This window comes from Berghia stephanieae, chromosome 10 (assembly GCF_034508935.2).
Source record: "Berghia stephanieae isolate SIO BIC M18660-M18661 chromosome 10, UCSD_Bste_1.3, whole genome shotgun sequence".
Classification (NCBI taxonomy): domain Eukaryota; kingdom Metazoa; phylum Mollusca; class Gastropoda; order Nudibranchia; family Aeolidiidae; genus Berghia; species Berghia stephanieae.
In genome coordinates, this window is record NC_088369.1 from 17,254,226 (window position 1) to 17,268,494 (window position 14,269).

Below are 14,269 nucleotides of genomic sequence, written 5' to 3' on the forward strand. Positions count from 1 at the left end.
GTTCCTTCACTCTCCTAAAGTCAATCACTAGCTCCTTTGTCTTGCTTATGTTAAGCTCTAGGTGGTGGGCATCACACCAAGACACAAATCTATCAATTTCTTGCCTATAAGCCACTTCGTTGCCATTTGTTATGAGGCCTTGAAGAGCGGTGTCATCTGCAAACTTTATTAAAGGTACACTCAGGTTTTGACTTCTACAGTCATTCGTGTATATTGTGAATAATACAGGGGACAATACACAACCTTGAGGAGCGCCAGTATTTGTAGTTATACAGGAAGATTTGTTTTGCCCTAATTGAACATATTGTGCTCTCTCCGTAAGAAATTCGAGCACCCAAGCAATTATATACTTGTTTAAATTCAGACTAGTCAATTTTTGAACAACCAACTGAGGTTGCATTGTATTGAACGCTGAAGAAAAATATGCAAAAAGCAATCTGCAATAGCTCCTAGCGTGATCTAGATGCCTGTAGATGTTGTTTGTAAACAGCAAAATGGCATCCTCTACGCCACGTCCTGGTTTGTAAGCAAATTGATGACTATCACTCAATGGCATAAACTGATTCCTAATTTTAACAAGGACAAGTTTTTCTAAAGATTTCATGACTATTGAAGTCAGTGCAACAGGTCTGAGATCGTTCATAGTTTCAAGTTTTTCTTTTTTTGGAACAGGAATAATTTTCGAAGTTTTCCAAATTTCAGGGATTGAAACGCATTGGAGGGACCAGTTAAAAATATGTGTATAAATGGGGGAAAGCTGGTGGGCACATTCTTTTAATAGTTTTCCTTTCAATCCATCCGGCCCAGCAGCCTTCCTCTCGTTTAGTTTCGAAAATACGAATCTCGTTTCCTCTTCACTGACCTCAACAGCCAATTCATCTTCCAAAGCCCTGTCTAATTTATGTTTTTCATTTTCAATATCAAATTTGTTTGCTGTGTCGAAACGTGAATAAAATTTATTTAAAGTTTCAATTTCGATATCTTCTGATATAATCGTGGGCTTTGGATTATAGTTCACAGCAGTTTTAAGCCCCCGCCACGTGTCCCGTATATCCCCAGAAGAAAAGCATTTTTCAATTTTATTTTTGTACTTGTCTCTACAACTAGATATTACCCTCTTTATCTCTTTTAATTTTGTTTTCAGATCTTTTTTGTTTCCACTAGTATAGAGAGTTTTCTTTTGGTTCAATAAAAGTTTTAGATCTTTTGTTATCCAAGGCTTGTTGTTAGGATAATATTTTATTTCTTTTTTACAAGACACTAGCTGTTCACAGAATTTTAAATACTCACTCACACAGTCATTCAGCTCATCCACACTATCACATGATTCGATAAAAACATTCCAGTCAGTGCATTCAAAACAACCACGCAAATCTTCACACACACTTCCGTTCCAGATCTGTACACTTTTCTTTACTGGTTTTACACGTTTAAAAACAGGGCGGTAGGTGGGGAGTAGCAAGAGCATGCAGTGGTCAGATAAACCTAATGGGGCACGGGGTAAACATTTATAACTATTTTTAATATTACAGAGGAATAAATCTAATGTTTTTTTGTCCCTTGTCTCGCAGTCCACGTATTGATGAAGTCCCGGGAGAGTAAAATCGTTACATTGGTTAAAATCGCCAGTGACCATCAATACGGCATCGGGTGACTTAATTTGAATTTCCTGTATTTCTTTCCTCAAAATATTTTTCGCTGTGGTGTTGTCTGATGATGGTGGAATGTAGACGTTGATGATGATGACATGAGTATATTCCCGGGGTAGGTAATATGGTCGTGACGAAACAGTAATAAATTCAATATAATCGTCACAATATATTTTCTTTATCTGACAGTTATTGGGGTGGCACCATTTGTTGTTAATATATGTGCACACCCCACCCCCAGTTCGTTTATTTACATTAGTCCGATCTCCTCGAAATAGTGAATATTGTTCAATATTAAAACATGATGATGGTATGTGAGGAGATAGCCAAGTCTCTGTTAACGCTATTATTGTGGCCAAAGACTGGCATTTTGACGTCATTTTTTGGTCAGTATCAGGCCATAACTTTACGAAGGCCACGGTGTCAGGTCATAACTTTACGAAGGCCACGGTGTCACCCACGTGCCGGTACCCACGGTGCCGACATGACATTAAAAGACTTGGATAGTCTGGGACGGCCTGGAACCAAAACCCTTCGGTTAACGCATAGCCTGGGGGTGGTGTTTCTGTTTTTTTGAAACCCGACAATATTATTCGCCAATGTTATGGGAAGTTGGCAGCAGTGGGGGGGTGAACCTGGGACTCAGGGATGTGTACAAGTGAACCCGAGACTATGAGTTTCGGCGGGTTTCGTAAAAAAAGAAACACTGAAGCCTGACATTTTCCTAAAATTACGTCATTATGGAAAAAGTAATAAACAAAAATTAATATATCTTTAAATAAAAAAAACAAAAAACAAACACGGAACGTTTCAGGCCCAAAACCCTTCTTCAGCCAACAACAAAAAAAAAAAAAAACAAACAAACAAAAAACAACACCAAGACATAAATACATTACTAAATTCCAGATAGACGACAGATATATCTCTGTAATCTATCTGGAATTTTACAATGTATTTATGTCTTTACTGTTTTATGTTGTTGGCTGAAGAAGGGATTTGGGCCTGAAACGTTCCGTGTTTGTTTTTTTGATGATGATGACATGAGTATATTCCCGGGGTAGGTAATATGGTCGTGACGAAACAGTAATAAATTCAATATAATCGTCACAATACATTTTCTTTATCTGACAGTTATTGGGGTGGCACCATTTGTTGTTAATATATGTGCACACCCCACCCCCAGTTCGTTTATTTACATTAGTCCGATCTCCTCGAAATAGTGAATATTGTTCAATATTAAAACATGATGATGGTATGTGATGGTATATGGTCAAGTGGTATGACACTCGCTTTCGGATCAGAAGGTACTGAGTTCGAGCCTCGCTCGGTGCATAGTTGAGTCCTTGGAAAAGGCTCTTTACTCACATTCTCTCACGGTACTCAGCTGTGAAATGAGTACCTGGCCATTAACAGCATTGTCTCTGTCCGGAAAAAAAATTGTAATATCGCCTGACAGGCATCATGTCTCGTTCTGGATACAATGTTGCTGTTGACCAGGGACCCCTTGTAAAGCCCTTTGAGCACATTTAGTGGATATTGCACTATATAAAAGCTGTTTTTTTTTGGGTTTTTTTTAAACAGTTGATCTGTAAAGTTAAATATGGTGACTATAATCTTTATTTCTAAAAAAAACTCTGAATTTTTATACTTTCAAGTAGACAGGTTTGTAACAGTAAGGGTAACACGTCAAACATCAGATTAGACAGATCAACCATCAAATAGATCACTTTAAAACTAGAGCATTTATATATAGCGCAATATCCACTAAACGTTCTCAAAGCACTTTACAAGGGGTCCCTGGCCAACAGCAACACTTAACATGTAGGACGGGACATGACGCCTGTTAGGTGATATTACAATTTTTTTTCGGACAGAGACAACGCTGTTAACGGCATCTACTCATTTTACACCTGAGTACGGTGAGAGAAAGTGAGTAAAGAGCCTTTTCAAAGGGTGACTCAAGTATGCGCCGAGCGAGGCTCGAACCCAGGACCTTCCTATCCGAAAGTGAGTGTCATACCACTAGACCACATAGCCGTAATAAATGAGAAGGCAGCTGACAACACAGAAACACAAACACATTTGTTTAGGTTCTAAATACATTATTCGTTTTTTACCTATGAAATATTCACCGAAATTTCTTCAACATGTTCTGACAAACAATAGTAAAATACAAAGAAATATAGTAATTTGAGCCAAATCGTGCTGTGTCACCACAAGGTGGTGTGGTCTAGTGGTATAACACTCGCTTTCAAATCGGAAGGTCCTGATTTCAAGCCTCGCTCGGGGCATCGTTGAGTCGCCCTTGGAAAAAGCTCTTTACTCACATTCTCTCACCGTACTCAGGTGTAAAATGAGTACCTGGCCGTTAACGGCGTTGTCTCTGTTGGAAAAAAAAAAAAGTAATATCATCTAACAGGCGTCGTGTTTCGTCCTACATGTTAGGTGGTGCTGTTGGTCAGGGACTCACTGTAAAGCGCTTTGAACATGTTTAGTAGATATTGCGCTATATATATTTATTTATATATTATAATAATAATAATATTAATAATAATAATAATAATAATAATAATAATAATAATAATAATAATAATAATAATAATAATAATAATAATAATAATACGCATTTATATAGCGCTCATTCTCGTGTAAAACACAAGCTCTGGGCACTTTACAATATATATATAAAAAACTCAACAAAGCCACATACGAATATTGTTCACTTACTCTTGAAGCCAATGTCGACGATGATGATGATGACGACGTTGATAAAGATGCCGGTGCAGCGACAGTGACAAATTTCTCTGATCTACCCGTATCCAAAGACGTGGACCCTGTAGGGGCCAATACCACTCGACTATGGGGTGATGATGCCGTCTGCCTGGCATTGGTCGGGTGGGCAGGCAAGGACACCATTTGTTGTTGCTGCTGCTGCTGTTGTCCGTTGAGAAAAGCCAGGGAAGGAGTGCTGTGAAGATGGTCCAGCTGGGAAGATGCAGGGTTGCTGACTGTCAGAATACGAGTTCCATCTTTGGCTGTGGAAAATAATAAAAATAATAATAATAATAATAATAATAATAATAATAATAATAATAATAATAATAATAATGAATGAATTTATATAGCGCCTAGATCCACAATGTGCTCAGAGGCGCTTTACAATGCAAATAAAACACAACAATAAATTGATAACTTAAGCATAAAATCTATCATATTGGAATAGCATTAATCAATTTGTAATTTAATTACCACGCACTGTGGTAATAAAGGGAAAATAAAAGGAAAAGGAGAAAAAAGAATTACATTTTTTAAGTTATGGCTATTGTGGAGAGAAATCAAATCAAAGGTCTTTATGTGGTCAACATGTTTGTATTATAAGGTCCCGATAGCTCAGTTGGTAGAGCACTCGCTTCACAAGCAAAGCGACCGTGATCCATCACAGGTGAAGTTGAGATTTTTTTCCTTTTTCTGAGCAATTATATAGCGGAATATCCACTAAACGTGCTCAAAGCGCTTTACAGGGGGTCCCTGCCAACAGAAACACTTATTACTTAGGACAGGTCACAACGCCTGTAAGGTGAAATTACAATTTTATTTTGGACAGAGACAATGCTGTTAACAGCCAGGTACTCATTTTACACCGGAGTACGGTTAGAGAATGGGAGTAAAGTGAACATACCTGTTTCTTCTCGAATGACCTCTGCCATGGCGCCTGTAAGGTGAAATTACAATTTTATTTTGGACAGAGACAATGCTGTTAACAGCCAGGTACTCATTTTACACCGGAGTACGGTTAAAGAGAATGGGAGTAAAGTGAACATACCTGTCTCTTCTCGAATGACCTCTGCCATGGCAGCAGTTGAGATGCTCCCAGACCCACTCGATGAGCTGAGGCTCGATTCCATGGTATCTGCTGCGTTCAAATCCACACTCGTTACTTCCTCTTCCTTGTCTCCGTTATTATCTCCCATACTGCTACCAACTTTATCAACGTCTTCTAGAGTTAAAGTCACATGGGAATCAAAACCGTCCGAGCTTTCGTTGTTTTCTTCGACAAATGAGTCGAGGTTAAGACCGGCGTGAGCTAAAGAGCTGCTGATGATGTCCAAGGGAGTTGAGTTCAAGGATACAGATTTTACAGCTGGTTTGATGTTTGTTGAAGTTGATGAAAATGACGATGAGGAGGAGGAGGATAAAGATGTTGATGATGATAGTGGTAACACTTTTGATGTTGAGGATAATATAACTGATGATGATATTGGATTGGTGGATGATGATGATGAGACTGATGTCGATGATATTGTAGAAGAATTAGATGATGAATTTGATGACGGTGTCGACGATGAAGACGATGACGACTCTGGTGGTCGTGATGGTAACTGTTGAACAACCTGAAGGGGTGGGGAGTATGGGTTTGGTTGTAACGTTCTTTGGACAGGCGTTGATGACGAAGCCACAGATACAGACAGTGACGACGAAGATGACGATGGAGTGGTAGGGAAACCAGCTGGAGTTTTTACCGTTAAGACTTCAACCGATGATTTGACTTGGGTAGGAGGATGACGCTGCTGGAAATGACTGGCGCTGTTTTCATCAATTATTCTGACCGAACCCGACGATGACGATATTAGTAAAGATGACGCTGATGATGATGATGTGGTCGATGTCGATGATGATGGTGTCATCGCATTGGCTGCTGTAGAGATGATGGGATAGAATATTCCAGTCTGGGTATCCAGGTGACCTTCTCTTGGGACCTCCATTGTCACTTTGAATTAAAAAAACAAAACAAAACTAAAAGAAAACCCCAGAGAATTTAATGCAGTGGTTTCATTTAATTTTAAAGTTTTCACATGTTCTCCAAACATTTTGGTTCATCAATTGGATTTTGACGGAATTCGGCCTTCATCTGTCAGTAATTTCTTAAATTTTTCTTTAGGTTCCCTCAAAAATTTGATTTAAAATTTTTAAAAATCAGAATCCTAAGAAAGAAAAAAAAAAATCTTAGTTCGGATCCTACAGAAATCTGTAAAGATCTGAGAAAGTGAGTATGAAAAAGTCGAAAAGACTGATCTTTTGGGATATTTTTTTTTCTTGTTTATTTATTTTTTTTTCTATATCTATATCAGGAAGTGTTTCATACACATTCTATCTAATCTTTATCTGACAACAGTGCCTGCTTGCAGAAATCTGTATCCAGCAACTTTTCTCAAATTTCATACTTTTTCAAACTTGCCTAGCTGTAAAAAATATTTAGAAGTGAAATTAAGCTTTGATATTTACCAAAGATGTGCAAAAAGGGTTGATTAAATCATTTATGACAAGAACTCATTTTGGATAAAAATTAACCCTCGAACTAAACCTGGCAATATCTCAGTTCAAATCGTTTCACCATCCGACTGATTATGCCATTCATTGTAACATATAACAAAGTGTTACCGTGTGCGGCTATGTGGTCTTGTGGTACGACACTCGCTTTCGGATCAGAAGGGCCTGGGTTCAAGCCTCGCTCTCGTCGCATAGTTCAGTCCTTGAAAAAGGCTCTTTACTCACATTCTCTCACCGTACTCAGGTGTAAAATAAATACCTGGCCGTTAACAGCGTTGTCTCTGTCCGAAAAATTGTAATATCGCCTAACAAGCGTTAAGTCCCGTCCTACATGTTAAATGTTGCTGTTGACCAGGGACCCCCTGTAAAGCGCTTTGAGCATATTTAGTGGATTTTTTTATTTTTTATTTACGATAACTACTGTGCATCTTGTGTGAGTGTGTCTATGTCAATATTGTATTGTTATAAATGTGTAACCAAATGACAAATTGCCACTTTTTTGGGCACAATAAAGATATATTATTATTATTATTATTATTATTATTATATTGCGCTATATAAAGCTCAATTATTTTTTGTTTTGTTTTGTTTTTTTTTTACCTGGACTTGCTGTTTTCAATATTCTGTCTTTGGCCTTGTCCTGACTGATGACAGGAGCAAAAACCTTCCCAGTCGTCTTTTGAGATACCCCTAAGATGCTGACCTGTGGACGATACAGCAAGGATACTTTCTTTAAAGGTGGGGGAAAAGACAAATGGTGAGTAACTGCCAAACAGTTCCAGGGTTTTTTTCTAGACCACCAGCGCTCCAGACCAGCAGGGCATTTGGTGTGGTCTACAGGGTTGGTGGTTAAAAGTCAGAAGTTTTAATAATACAAGAAGAAGAAGAAGAGGAAGAAGAAGAAGAAGAAGAAGAAGAAGAAGAAGAAGAAGAAGAAGAAGAAGAAGAAGAAGAAGAAGAAGAAGAAGAAGAAGAAGAAGAAGAAGAAGAAGAAGAAGAAGAAGAAGAAGAAGAAGGATGAGGAGGAGAAGGAGGAGGAGAAGGAGGAGAAGGAGGAGGAGGAGGAGGAGGAGGAGGAGGAGGAGGAGGAGAAGAAGAAGAAGAAGAAGAAGAAGAAGAAGAAGAAGAAGAAGAAGAAGAAGAAGAAGAAGAAGAAGAAGAAAAAGAAGAAGAAGAAGAAGAAGAAGAAGAAGAAGAAGAAGAAGAAGAAGAAGAAGAAGAAGAAGAAGAAGAAGAAGAAGAAGAAGAAGAAGAAGAAGAAGAAGAAGAAAAAGAAATTATTTCAGCGTGTTGTCTTTAGATGATGAGAACTACACTTTACCTTGGGCTGCACAGGGTTGGGTATGACGGTGGTGATGTGAGATGTTGTCAATGAGGTGGATGTGGTGGTGCTGGAACTGGTCCTGTTTGGATCCAGGGATATCGATGATGATGATGACGGCAGGACTGCGATACTGGTAGAGGTTTGGGTCGTGTCCATATCGGTCAGGTCCACCACCTCTCTGTTTAACATGGACATGGCTTGTTCTGTGGAAAAAAAAAAGAATTATTTTCATTATATCATCTCGAGTTTAAAAACTTAGTATAATTAAAAAAGAGATGAAACAATGTTTTTTTTTTTTTTGGTTTTGTTTTAAACATTTTTATTATGTAAAACGCTGCAGAGCACGATTAACATGGATTTTTAGGCGCAATAAAATTCATTATTTATTATTTCATAAATAAATATTGTTATTTTTTAATTCATGTTGTCAATTCAGAAGGCAAAAATTAAGTAAACTTTTTCACAAACACATCAACCGAGCCCTATTTGACTGCTGAACTCCAGTAAAAAATACATTACGTACTTGACTTTATTTCATCCATCAGGTCATTGGAAAATTTAATGAGGGTTTGTTTTGTTTAATAAGAATACAATATATATTTCATTCCATTCATCAAAAAAAAAAAAGGAAGTTCGTTTACAGATGTGGCATGTATCAAAATGTATAAACACAAAGTTGAGAATCTACGGTGACAATGTATAAACATATATATATATAAATTTTACAAAGCGAAACATGTTGTCCCCATGACCCCCGGTTTGAACCCATATGCAAATGCACAAAAATGTAAAAAATATAAAACCAAGAACCAATAGCGACACTTTATATAATAATTTGATGAATTGACATAGACCATACCTCTGGTATGGCAAAAATAGTAAATGAGCGAGAATGTCGCATTCATTACCAATATGAACTTAACTCAAGTCTATGGAAAATAAAGCAAAACAGTAATCCAAACAATGAATGGAAAGAGACGCAAGCGGCAATGAAATATGCGGGGGAAGAAAGTGCAGGCTCTATTAATACAACTAAGAACAAACCAAATCGAACGCCTAACATCGCTATTAACGATCTATGGCGGCAACAAAAAGAACTTAGGATCAGGATACAAAACACGAAAGACTCGGAAGAAATAATAAACCTGAAAACGGAACGAAACAAAATACTGCATTCAATTCGATCACTTACAATAAAACACAGAAACGAGGAATTAGACAAAAAAATAACGCATCGTCTATGTTCAAAGCGACGAAATCTCTGAACGGAAAACCATTCGAGAACCCAAAACTACAGGATAAATTTGGCAAACAGACAACAAATCCCAACGATATCCTTGACATTGTAACTGACCACTTCCAGCAGAAATTTCACAAACAAGTCTCACAAATATCGCCCTTCTCAGGAAACCCTAGAGACCTAAACAACCGCATCACAACAACTGAAGTTAGAAATAGCATAAAGTGCCTAAACAATAACAGATCCCCAGGCGAAGATGAAATTCCCGCTGAAATGCTGAAATGCGGTACCCTCTCCCTGGATCTGAGCATTGCAAACATAATGAACAAAACATTCTCAACACACAAGACTGGGACATAAACAGCGGTGTCCTAATTACAATACAAAAACCAGGAAAAACGAAAGGACCCGTAAACAACCTGCGCCCAATAACATTACTGAATACCATAAGAAAAACACTGTCAACTATTGTCCTCAACAGAATTAGACCGAAAATAGAAAATTATCTATCACATAGCCAAAGCGGGTTTCGCCAAGACCGAAGCACATCGGACGTTGTATGGACACATAAATGGTTGGCAGCAAAGGCACTCAAAGAAAACATATCCATAACAATATCCGGAATGGATATGTCCGCAGCCTTTGATACGATCGACAGAGGAAAACTTTTGGAGATATTAACAGAAATAGTAGACGAAGACGGGCTCCGAATAATCCGATTCCTCCTCAGCAACACAAAGATACAACCAAGGATATACGGGGCCACAAAACAGACGCAGTTCGAAAGTAACATCGGGACCCCCCAAGGAGATAGTCTGAGCCCGATTCTGTTCACAATATACTTAGAACACGCTCTGAAAGAAGTTCGAAAAGTCATTCCAAAACCAACGACTCATATTGAGAACGCAATCCCTAGAGAAATCGCCTATGCAGATGATGTCGATTTTATTGGATCAACACCAGCAAATATAGACATCATACAAAATACCCTCATGAAATATAACCTCCAAGTCAATGCCAATAAAACCGAATTTACAACAATATCGAGGAACAAAGAGGAATGGAAAAGAACAAAGAAAGTCGGCTCACTAATTGGAGACACCGAGGATGTACAAAGAAGAAAACAGCTATCAAACGCCGCACTCAGTAAACTCACCAATGTATGGATTAGAGGTGACAAAAAAAGAGAAAAACCAAACTGAAACTGTACCATGCTCTTGTAAAACCGGTACTTCTGTATAACTGCGGCACTTGGGCGTTGACAAAATCCGAAGAAGAACATCTGGATGCCTTCCATCGCACACAGCTAAGAAGGGTACTGGACATCAAATACCCCAAAAAGATCTCAAATGAATCACTCTATAAGATCACAAAAGAAAGACCAATCTCCCTTGACATTTTACAACAACGATGGCAACTTTTCGGTCACATACTACGCAGGGACAAAAACATACCAGCAAACCAAGCCATGTCGGGATACTTCCAAAAACACGGGAACCTTTTCAGAGGAAGACCGATCACAACACTCCCCGTGATCCTAAACAAAAACCTCACAACACTTGGACAAAGCATTAGTCTCATAACGGCAGGGGACCTTGAAAATCTGAGAACCCTAGCAGAGGACCGGCAATATTGGAGACACCTCACACAGGAAATACTGGAAACAGCCAAGGCGACCCGATCTTTCGGTCGAGACGCGAAAGGCATCTAAGTCAAGTAAGTCAAGTCATACCTCTGGCCTCTAGTCCGAACTTGTGTGTGTACATTTTAAAAATAATATATACTAAAAATCACAGTTGCACGTTAAAAATTCGAACACCATGTGGCAAACATAACATACTGAATTCTATAAATATATGAAACATTGTCAACCTTGAATATTTGACGGAATGACAGAGGAATCGTGAAAATAGGAATTATTCCATCAAAAATAAATAGGTTGGAAGGCATGCTTCATCTACATAGATGGAGACTAACTTTGTAAAAAAAAAAAAAAAAAGACTGCAATGTGTATGATATGCACCACAAACTTTGTTCTCAAATATCATGTCGTGATCGTGTATGTTATGAGAATTAAGTCTTAAATGTCGCACTAAGGTAAAATGAAATGGCAAAGGTGAGAAAATGTAAATAAAACTACTCTTGCCCCCTCCACCCAATGAAAAAAAACATAAAAATAAATAAATTGAGCTTTATATAACGCATTATCGACTAAATGTGCTCAAAGCGCTTTACAAGGGGTCCCTGGTCAACAGCAACATTTAACATGTAGGACGGGACATGCCGCCTGTTAGGCGATATTACAATTTTTTCGGACAAAGACACTGCTGTTAATGGCCAGGTACTGTTTTTACACCTGAGTACGGTGAAAGAATGTGAGTAAAGAGCCTTTTTTAAGGACGACTCAACTATGCGTCGAGCGCGAGGCTCGAACTCAGGACCTTCCGATCCGAAAGCGAGTGTCGTACCACAAGACCACATAGCCGCACAATCCCAAAGTCCCTATTCTAGGAATTGGCACAAAAGTTACAAAAATATCAAGGCAGAGGGTCATAACACGTTACCATCAAAAATACAAATCTGAAAATAATAGGAAGTAAAGACTAATGGAGTCTCACCGACTGTGACAGTCTGCTCATCCGGGTCATTCTCGCTCTTTAACCTGTAAAACAAAAACAAAAAATTGAAGTAAGAAATTTATTTTGTTGGTACCGTGTCTGTGACACTAACTAGGTAATTTCAGGTCCAGAAAACAGGAAGAGGATAAAAGGTGTCAAAAAAGTTGTAAATCTGAAGTTAAAAGCATCACAACAAATTCCGAAACAGGAATTTCCGCAGACAAGAAAAAGGAATTGGAATGGTATTTGGCATTGTGTTTAAATATTATTACTATTATCGTTATTATTATTATTATTATTATTATTATTATTATTATTATTATTATCATTATTATTTTTATTATCATTATCATCATTATTATTATTATTATTATTATTATTATTATTATTATCATTATTATTATTATTATCATTATTATTATTATTATTATTATTATTATTATTACCTAGAAGATCTGATCTCAATCCTCCCTTCGTCAATCAATTTAATTTGGGAAGTCGGCGTGGACAGCTGGACGTGTTGCTGCTGTGGGCGGTGATGCGGCTGCTGAAGCTGTTGCAAGTGATGAAGGGGAAGGGTGTGGTGCTGGAGGGAGCTGGAACCGAACAGGGAGGACGAGGAGGATGACGACGTGGTGGATGCTGGAAGCGTGGTGGAAGCTGAGGACGTGTTGGCAGCGGACGTGGAAGAGGAGAGAGATGCCAAAGATGTCAGGACGGCTGTCGATGTGTAATTGTCACTCCCTTCTATTTCAAAAATGCTGGGACCTGAGAGAGAGAGAGACGGATGGATAAAAATAAAATGTAAAATAAAAAACGTTATTATAGCAGAGCTGTCTTTTTTTTTTAAAGGGTTTTACGGCGCTTGCAACACATTTAGGTTATATCAGCGCCAGTAAAAAGGAAGAAAATGGGATAGTAAAAAGTTCTAGAATTACAATTAAAGCACCCAAGAAAAAGTAAGACAAAGGGAAACTGAGAACAAATAGGGATCAGATGTAGATTCCAAGAGCTTACCACCAATGTACTTAGTTTGAGATCACCTACAAGTCTCATCCAGACACAAGCACAAAATCCAACAAAGAGGAACACACTCAAATGCTTACATTATACATTCAAAATAAAAATAATAATACATAAGAGAAATGATTTACAAGGAAAAGAATATCATCTCCCAAAACAATAACTATGCATTTGAGCTGTCTTTTTAATTGGCAATGGAAATCAACTCCCAAAGAAGAAGAGTTCTAGGCCAAACTTTTAATACTTTTGTTTAGATTTTTCAACTGAAAAAGGGGGAAATAATTCTCCCATGGGCAATGCAGTAAGTCACAGATATATAGACGAAGTGGCCGAGTGGTTAAGGCATTGCACTGTGACCCGAAATGACCCGGGTTCGAGCCCCGCTTCAGGCACTTTCATTTTTTTCCTTGAGCAAGATTATTAACCCCTACTTTGCTCACTTGGACAACATGGGTGATTCCGGTTGACAACAGACATCTTGTTTGATGAGTATTCTATATTCCTTCGTGGAATGCCGAAGCGACGATATCTTATGGTGTCGTGGCAGAAAAGGCATAATTTATATATAAAGAGAGCCAATCTCCATCCTACATGTTCAACGGCGCTTTTTGTAAGGAAATGTTACTTTGATGATCTATAAAGTTATGCTGATACGAGTGGCATGTGAACAAGGTTGTTTTGGAATATCAATCAATGCTGATAGTCACACAAAAAATGAAAAAGGAGGAAAATCTTGAATTTATGATTGTCTGTGAGTCACATTTTTAGAGCAACTGAAATGAGAAACTATCATTGATACTCTAGCTAATTTTTGGCGAGTCGGAAACCGCACCTATTTGTTCCACCACACATCAAGTCTCTCTATGCCAATACATATTATTGGCGGGGGGGGGGGGGGGGGGGGGGGGGGGGGGGGGGGGGGGGAATGCAACATTAAAGAGGAATTTTCCTTCACTTGCTCCAAAATCGCGGATTTCCAAGGATCCGAGGAAACAGGCCTGCACTGCCGAGTACTACGAAAAATTAATAGAATTACAAATTTTTTGTCTCCGGCTGCAGAGCTTCAAACGTGTCTTTCTGTGACTCA

General features: G+C 38.3%; 1 protein-coding gene across 3 annotated transcripts in view; it reads right to left on the bottom strand.

Moving 5' to 3' along the window:
- The window catches only part of LOC144980740 (uncharacterized), a 53,545-nt gene that overhangs the window by 15,631 nt on the left and 23,645 nt on the right, over positions 1 to 14,269 (bottom strand). For all 3 annotated transcript variants that reach the window (XM_078928479.1, XM_078928477.1, XM_078928478.1), the window contains exons 15-20: positions 12,606 to 12,927; positions 12,160 to 12,203; positions 8,299 to 8,504; positions 7,578 to 7,680; positions 5,473 to 6,417; positions 4,377 to 4,684 (exon numbers count right to left, since the gene is read on the bottom strand). In XM_078928479.1, coding sequence (XP_078784605.1) covers positions 4,377 to 4,684; positions 5,473 to 6,417; positions 7,578 to 7,680; positions 8,299 to 8,504; positions 12,160 to 12,203; positions 12,606 to 12,927 — 1,928 coding nt within the window. The remainder of the gene's footprint in view (positions 1 to 4,376; positions 4,685 to 5,472; positions 6,418 to 7,577; positions 7,681 to 8,298; positions 8,505 to 12,159; positions 12,204 to 12,605; positions 12,928 to 14,269) is intronic.